The following is an 8,640-nucleotide window of genomic DNA, read 5'->3' as shown; positions in this document are numbered from 1 at the left end:
AGATGTTAATCACTGTCCCAGGAGCTGTGCTGTTTTAATTGGTTGTTCATTGATGATTTTAGTTTCTGATGGATTTCCATGTGCTTGACTTCCGTTTTTATTTATTTTTTTATGGCCGGATCAGCGGAATAAGGATTCTTTTAAATAAATTGACACTGAAAACTAAGCTGGGAACTGTAAAATGCGCAGTTGGAGAAATGAGGAGGTTTATGCTGCATTTGCCAATGCACTGACCAAACTATTTCCACGCATGCACTTGGTTCTTTCTAACTTTTAGATAAATTTCAGGACGGCAGAAATACGTAGGTTATGCAACATTTCATGCACACTGAAAACATTTTTTTTCCTGGAATTAATAAATTTTAAAAACAGAATTTTGTCAGTCATATTAAATGCAATAAGTCACATTTTTAACCCGATATTTCATGGTTTTACAGGTTTAAGGTTAGTGGTAAACTGACACTAACTGATATATGTATTCATCCACTTCATGGTGGTATAGGATTCCTTTGACAACATTTTATTTCGTAGTGTTGACTTTTGCATTATTTTTCTTTCTTGAGAAGATGTAACCCACTGGTGCAGTTTTTTGACAGGACTGCTGGGAGTGCTGACAGTAGTTTTTTGCGGAGCAGGTGAGTTCTGCTTCCCTCCCTTTTTGCTGCTGCTAGTATCAGCATCTCTCCCAGCAGCCACTAAGGAACGACCTCCTCGCGTCTCATCAGCAGCTCCCGTATCTCGTTTCGTTCCTCTGAAGAATGTCCCAGGGAAAGGCAATGGCCCCCTCTTCTTCCGCCATTCAGATTAGCCGGTAAGGTCTCTTCTGTACTTCTGTTCTTTTCACCGTCTCCACACACGGGGTACGGGACGACCGACTTGTCAAATGGGCCACGGTTGGACTATGCTCCGCATTCTAAGGATACAGTGGTTTGGATCCTCGTCCGCCATATTGGAGTGGCGTTTGAATGTAAGGCAGTCGGGTGTTCTAGGTAAAAGAGTATGTGTAATACAGATTTGTAAGTAAATGTTTTGTAAGAATGCATATGTTCATTTATAAATTAGTAGTATAATACATTCCGACAAATACTTGCTTAAAAATAACAAGTAGGCTTTATTATTCGGTAGCGCAAGTAGGCTATAACTCTGACTACCTTATACTTTCGTGTATTAAAATTATTAAGACAGATGCTGCGTTTCCCGCAGAATTTCTGCCTTTCTCGGAAAATCGCTGTTTCGCTATGGCCGCCGTGCTCTCACATGGGTGACCGGTCCTCCGAAGACGCACGCTGGGTTCTTTCTATTTCTGCTTTAGTTAATGTGTTTGACATGTTGCAGATTGCAGAATTCTGCTTTGCGGACTTGAGAGTGCTCTGGCTGCAGTCACCATTAAAAACAAAAAGAAATGGCCCTATAGTACGTAAGAATTGATAAACCTGGCTGTGCTGGATTTTTTTTAACATGTCCCAAAAGGGGAACGTGTACTTGGCGTCAGTGAGGAAAGGCTCGTGCCGACAGAGATGGCGCTGCTGATAGTGAACACGTCACCTGCAGCAAAAGTCAGTGTTTGTAGGAGGGAGCGGCATGATTGTGCATGATATGAATGGCACTTCCTATGGCACTCACGTCTCAACCATCCTCCTTGGCTCACCTCCATGGAAAGCGCAAGACACTCCTTGCCTCTCTCTCTCTCTCTCTCTCCCTCTCTCTATCTATAGATAGAGAGAGAGAGAGTATATATATTTCACACACGTTCCCTGTATTAGAAAAAATAGATGTTTTAATATTGTAAGTTATGCGATGTACGTATGAGATACGACTTGGAATGCGGAAATAAAAAGAAAACGTACCAGTTTTAGTTATGATTGCACAAGCATAGGTAAAATGCGAGGATTGGATAGGAGTGCATTTATCTTGAGTGACCTTCATTTAAAGAGTCGGACACATATAATTTTAGGTACCCCTTTTTATTGTGACCCTGAAAAATGCATATTGACGTCATATCCGCATTAGAACCTTAAGAGCTGGTGTGGCGTGTGTCGGTCGGTAGGAAGGGCGGAGGAAAAATGGGTGACAGTGTAGGGTACTGCATAAAGGTGACGCTTTATTGTTGCTAGGTATTTGCTTCGGTCTGTGCCATTTTAGGGTTTACCAGTTAAGGGCACAAAGTCATGTACATCACTTGAGTGGCTAAAGAAGGAAAGGCTTATCTCTCTTGTGGCCTCATGTTGTGTCTTGTGTGCGACTAAAGATGCCAGTTCTGGCTCTTTAGGAAACAGTTGTTCGCATTCTGGGACTGGAAGTAACACTTTTGACATTGTTAATATTGGTTTTAACGTGTTCACATGCAGCGTGGCTGCAGCTTAAAATAATGGATTAGCATGTGACATTGAACCAATCGGCCAGATGTGATTGCTGCTGCATTCTGCTTTGTGTTGTGCATTATCATCCTCCCTGTATGTTGGCATCTTCATAGCTCCAATAGTTTACATCCCTGCTATAGGAAAGTGCTCTTTTTGTATGGCCACCCATACTTTTTGCTCTCATGCTGATGATTACGACTCCAACAAATGAACTGGAGCCTTCTTCTCAGACCAGTTCTCTCTCCAGTGGTCCATAGGATAACATGGGCTGGCACCTGGGCAATCTCAAGGTCACCAGCTCCATTATGGTACTGCCAAAATATGTCATGTTTGGTAGCAAACAATGTGCCTCATCACCCCTGACACAAATCTAATGTCAAGGAAAATGGGGCATGCACCCAGGTGGCTACATTAGAGTTTGCTCACAGGGGAGCCCCAGCCTTTCTTGTGCTCTGGCTGCCAGCCTACAGCTGCTGTGACAAGACAGGAATCTGACCCCCTGCCCAGATTCGTGAACTCTTCCAGGAGTCAGAAACGATGGCCTGGATGGAAAGAAGGTCACAACTTCGTCCTTGACAGGATGGATCGTGAAGTGGCACATCAAGGCAGCGAGCTTCAAAGCTTTCATCGCCTGTGATATGCTACCAGGCTAATTCCTAAAGGAGGAAACTTCCATCCCCCTGACCCTAGGCACATTTGCACCCAGGCAGGTGGTAAAATTAGGTATGCAGGATGTGAATACCCCCAGAAGTATAGCCACACCTCTAATGTGGACTACCTGGTTTGTACAGTTAAGAGAGGTTACTGTCATTGTTAAAACTGGCAGTATAGAGAGTTCTGGGTAGAAAAGGTGATACCACCCACCTTCCCCCTCAGATGTGGTCACCTCAGGGACAGATTCGCTGCTGGGGTTAGTAGCCCATAGGCCTATAGGCCACTTGTCCGACACCCCTAAGTCTAGGAATTAAGGGCCATCCCTGACTCCAGAACCTCAGTTCTGATCTGACTTGCAAAAAAGGACTCAAGAAGAGACCAGAGCCTGCGACATCAGGAGCTGCACAAACTATAGGCGTGATATTATTCACCTTTGGCAACCTTCTTGGAACAGCAGGACTGTGAGACGTCCTGGACCAAAGATCTGTTCTCCCATACAGAGGGACCGCTTTGAGAGCCGAAGACAACTCCAGACTCCCCTGGACTTGTGGCACTAGTCCCCTGCACACTGCAGTAAAAACAACATGCCGGAACCAAAGAATCGCTGGCCTTTGGGCACTCTGTGGGATCACCCAAAAGTAGATGGTCCAGCGCATGGTGGGAAATGTAGTCTTAACCTCCAGCAAGTTTCTGGCAGCTACCATTTAGACCGGGACTGCCGGATGTTGAAATAACTTTCTGTTGACCTTACCTCTGTCAAGGCTTGTTGGTCGCCAGTCCACCAACCACCGCCTTTACCTGATGCTGCACCTGAAGGGAACACTGCAAAACCTTCATCCAATGTCAGCAGTGGCTTTGTTGTCGACTTTTTGCACTTGGTTCACCACCAACCCTGTGTAAGTGGTAAAACTAGTTTTACTGCTGCTCCTGCTTCAGCACCAAGGACAGCTGTTCACCCGGGTTTCTCGAGCCAGGTAAAATCAAACTGACTATCATGGCTTGGTCCTAGGACCCGCATCACCTTTACCCTTCTTTGGTTCCAGGCAACTCGACCTGCATGTGACCGATTGTCACTAGTGCTTTTTCCCGTTGACCGCAGTGATAATGTTTTGCAGTACTATTTTGCACTGATTCTCTGGTTATACGTATCCAATTGACTTCGTTTTGGTTTCTAAATGTATATAAACATCTGCTTTATATTTACAAATTGTTATCTGATTTCTTTCGAGTTGTGTCAATTACTTATTGCCCATGTTGATACTCTGAAATTCTAAACACATGTTCTTGTGAGAGTATTGCATGGTGAAGCCTAATCAGCAATACTTCTCTTTCCTACCCCTGCGTTGTATTGTCCACTGGTAGTTTAGCATCAGCATTCTGATAGTGCTAGTTAAATAATTCAAAACCATCAAGTTACCCAATTCCTTATGTGAGTGGGGTAGCAAAGGTCCAGGGATTTTAAGGCTTGAACAACACTTGAATAAGTAATGTTGATAGGTGGGTGGAGACACACTCGAAGCTCTGGACCTCTTGAGCTTCAATTGAAGAAACAGTTTTGAAAAGTGGTAAGTGTGTTCTCCACATTAAGTTATATTAGTTTTCCAAGATTAATATCCATTCTTCTCAGATCATAAAATGGTGGACAGAGACATTTTTGTTTGCAGTGCAGTTCCTTTATTTTTATTTTCATTCATAGAACAAGGACAGCCGACACATGTTTCGCCCCCTCTTGGCGATTTGCGCCGGGGCTTTCTCAAGGCTAAGTTGGCTAAGTCATGTAGACAAGTGTCGTTTCCATATGTTTAACAATATCTCAAGTACGAAAATATAATTCTTCAAGTTTAAAACAAAGCAAAGCCCCCTCTGTCACACTGGAATTCCAGTGTGACAGAGGGGGCTTTGCCTGTGCGCGCGCCGGTGCTCGCGACGCCACGCTGGCTCCGAGGTGACGTCACCGCGCCACGCCCTCCCGCGCTGACGCTCCTGGAACAGCTGCTCCCGCTGTAGCCCGCACCGGCGGCGGCTGCACAGAATCCGAGGACCCTGCTGAATTTCCCCTCCAGTGGACCTGAGCAGCGTTGGACTCTTAGAAAGAAATTGTTTTAAACTTGAAGAATTATATTTTCGTACTTGAGATATTGTTAAACATATGGAAACGACACTTGTCTACGTGACTTAGCCAACTTAGCCTTGAGAAAGCCCCGGCGCAAATCGCCAAGAGGGGGCGAAACATGTGCCGGCTGTCCTTGTTCTATGAATGAAAATAAAAATAAAGGAACTGCACTGCAAACAAAAATGTCTCTGTCCACCATTTTATGATCTGGGAAGAATGGATATTAATCTTGGAAAACTAATATAACTTAATGTGGAGAACACACTTACCACCCAATTCCTTATGTGTAGTCTTGTTAAATCAGAACCACAAAGCCCAGAATTCAAAGAACATTTCTGGACTGGTTGAGCAATTCATGTAAATATGAAACTTAAAAGTTATGTGAACACAATAAATTCTACCCAAAACATTGAAATGGACAGTTGAAAGACCCCCATTTCTGTTAAAACAACGTATAAAAGCAGGGGTGGGTAATTCATATCTCCCGACGCCGAGACATCAGATTTTTTACAAGGGCAAGAGGTTTTAATTTCCATTTCGTCCGAAGGACAAGTAGAAAGTCCTACAGTAATCCGATACACAGCTGTTGAACTCTGTTGGTCACATCCTGTTAATAAGTAGCTCTGAGCAGTTTATTGGCACTTAAAGGACAAATGCAAAAGCTAGGGCCTGCACTTTCACATTCCCCAGAGCAGAAGAACATGATGGAGTGCAAAGCTCAAAGTTGCAGCTACCTCAGACCCCAGCATGTACATCCACAGCACTATCAGGCTCTTGTGTGGCTTGTGGGTCCCCTCTTGGTCCTTTCATTTACTTTGAGCATGAGACAAACATCCAGCTTCTGCAGCTCCATAGCACCCGCAACACTGGCATATATGAGACTGCCTTTTCTGCCTCTTGGCCCCTGCTCTGACTTGAACTTGTGATCCCTGCCTTTTATTCTGTGCTTCACCCTTGGGCCTCTTACGGCTCCAAGATTCCTCCACATCCTCACCTCCAATGACTACTGTAAAGCACCTTGTTTTCCCTTCTCATGCAGCTCGTGCACCCCCCCCCCCCTTTGCACTTTGCCTTTCCTATACACCTTATGTTTTACCCGGTGCCTATACCTGCTAACCCCCCTCCACCGCCATCTCTGACAGCCCTGACCCCCTTCTCTTGGCTTCTCATATCTTACATCATCCAGGGCGTACATTACATCTCCTTACTTTCCCCATGGGGCTTTCATGCAGGCCTCAGGCCCACACCTATTTCTGTACGTGCACTTTGTCTCTCTGTGTGCCTTCTCCAGGGGGCATCGTAAACACGCAGTTGTAGCAGCTACTGCAGCTGTTGGGTTCTTGATAGGCGTCTCATCTGCAGGTTCACAGAGAAAGGCTAATAATTAATGTGAAAGGGTGAGTGAGTTAAAGGGTGGGTGGATAGATGCATGGATTAATTATTGAAAGAATTGATGTAAGAAAGGGTGAGTGAAAGGATAGAAGGATTAATGCAAGGGTGAATGTATGGGGTGAACGAGGATGGATGAGTGAAAGGATGGATGGTTGAATGAAATGGTGGATTGATGGCTGAGCGAGAGTAGATGGATGGGTGGATGGATGGATGGAGGATAGGTGGGTGGGTGGATGGATGGATAAGTGTGTGACTGGGTGGAACGGTTGATGAATGGCTAAGTGGATGGATAGATTGATGGGTGGATAGTGGAGGGAAAAGGCTGATGAGTGAAAGGGTGGATGGAGGGGGGTGAAAGGGTGGATGGATGAGCAAAAGGACAGATTGGCGAGATGGCTGAAAGGGAAGCTGGATATATAAGTAAAAAGGAGGATGAATTGGGTGAAACGATGAATGAGTGAAAGGATGGATGGAAGATGAGTGCAAATGTGGATGGATATCTGAGTGAAAAGGAGGATGATGGGATTAAAGTGTGGATGTATGAGCGAAAGGATGGATGGGTGAGTGAAAGGATGGATGATGGAGAGATGAATGAAAGGAAGGAATGGATGAGTTTGATGGATAGATTTGGCGATGGAAGGATAGGGTTGGGGAGGGCTGTCACAAACCCCCCATTGTAGCAGCTACAGTGGGGGTGCAGCCCTTAATGGGCCTCTTCTGTCTACAACTCAGCAGACAAAGGCTGATAAGTAATGTGAAAGAGCGGGTGAGTGAATAAAAGGATAGATGGATTTGTTGGTGAAAGGGTGTTTGGATGAGAGAGTGTAAGTGTGTCTGGCTAGATGGATGGATGAATAAATGAAAGGATGGGTGCAAGGATGGATGAGTGACAGGGATGGTGGATGGACGACGGGTGTGATGAAGGAAAGAGTGGATGGATGGGTTATAGGGTGGATGGGTTAGTGAACGAAAAGATGGATGAGTGGAAGGATGGATGTGGAGCTCAAGGATGGATAAATGGGTGGATGAGTAAAAGGGAGGGTGGATGACAGGAGTGAAAGGGTGGGTGGATGGGTGAGAAAAAGGATCGGTGGGTGGCTGCATTAGATGGATGTATAGGTCTGGAGATGGTTGGGTAGGTTTAGATATGGGTGGGCGGACGGTTGAATGGAAAAACAGAATGCCAGTTTTTGTCCTCAAAAAGCCCACGTTGCCTCAGTAGTTCCTGGCCCTGAACAAAACTACTTTTTGTGCCGATATTCTCCTTGTAAAAGAGCAGAATGCTGTTACACACAGTGAAGCCAGCCGATAGAGATAGCATTTTCGATAACATAAAAGTTCTTGGTTAAAGCTCAATTGTTAAAGAAAGTCACAAAAGTGCACAATGATGTATGTCGTTGCATTAATTCAGATTTACGTCTTTCATGAATTTACATGAATTTCCTTAAGTAGGCCAGGAAGCCGTATTCCTAGAAAATATTTGTGAATTGCACTTTCACCTGAGCAAATATGAATGTGTAGTTTTGCCACTTCGAAAATCTGTTGAGTGTTTACAAGTTCATTTTTCGTCTAACCACATTTTTCCCAGACCTCAAAGAAATGTTACTACTGTCAGGAGTACATTTCCAATCTTTCTCAGTATTGGAAAGGATTAAAGAAGAGCTGGTTAAAGCCCTCAAAACATGCAACTTAGTAGGTTTGCATAGACTCGAAAGAGCATTCTAAACCTGTAAATATTGCTTACTGCTACCTCCAACCCCAGCATGTAGATCTGCTTAAAGGATGCAAAATAAGGGATTTGCTAGTATTCAAATCTGTCTATACTAAGAGCCTGACAAAAATAGAGTGGCTATTGTCAGAGCTCTTCTATAATGAGATTGGTACCATTATTTGATGGGGCACTATATGGCACCAAAGGGACACAAGGATTTTGTTACAGGACAAGCAGATTTATGAAGCTTTCTGTCCGGTGGACAACTAGATATTTTACTAAATTCCACACCCCTGAAAATAATGGACCAGTTGAAGAGATCTTTACAACCTTCAGGTTCATCGATTGCAATCCTGAATGGCAAGATTCTGCTTTCTAATGTTGAGATGTACCTATTATTCACTGCCTCA

At 44.4% G+C, this 8,640-nt stretch overlaps 1 protein-coding gene across 2 annotated transcripts in view; it reads left to right on the top strand.

Moving 5' to 3' along the window:
* Window positions 1-647: 647 nt before the first annotated feature.
* The window catches only part of ACOT7 (acyl-CoA thioesterase 7), a 1,079,233-nt gene continuing 1,071,240 nt past the window's right edge, over window positions 648-8,640 (top strand). The window contains exon 1 of one of the 2 annotated variants that reach the window (XM_086921579.1): window positions 648-811. In XM_086921579.1, coding sequence (XP_086777705.1) covers window positions 759-811 — 53 coding nt within the window. In that variant the 5' untranslated portion in view covers window positions 648-758. The remainder of the gene's footprint in view (window positions 812-8,640) is intronic. The other variant, XM_086921580.1, reaches the window with a different exon arrangement.

Source organism: Lissotriton vulgaris, chromosome 5 (genome assembly GCF_964263255.1).
Source record: "Lissotriton vulgaris chromosome 5, aLisVul1.2, whole genome shotgun sequence".
Lineage (NCBI taxonomy): Eukaryota > Metazoa > Chordata > Amphibia > Caudata > Salamandridae > Lissotriton > Lissotriton vulgaris.
The sequence above is the reverse complement of the archived record's forward strand: the minus strand, read 5'-3'. Positions and strand labels throughout refer to the sequence as shown.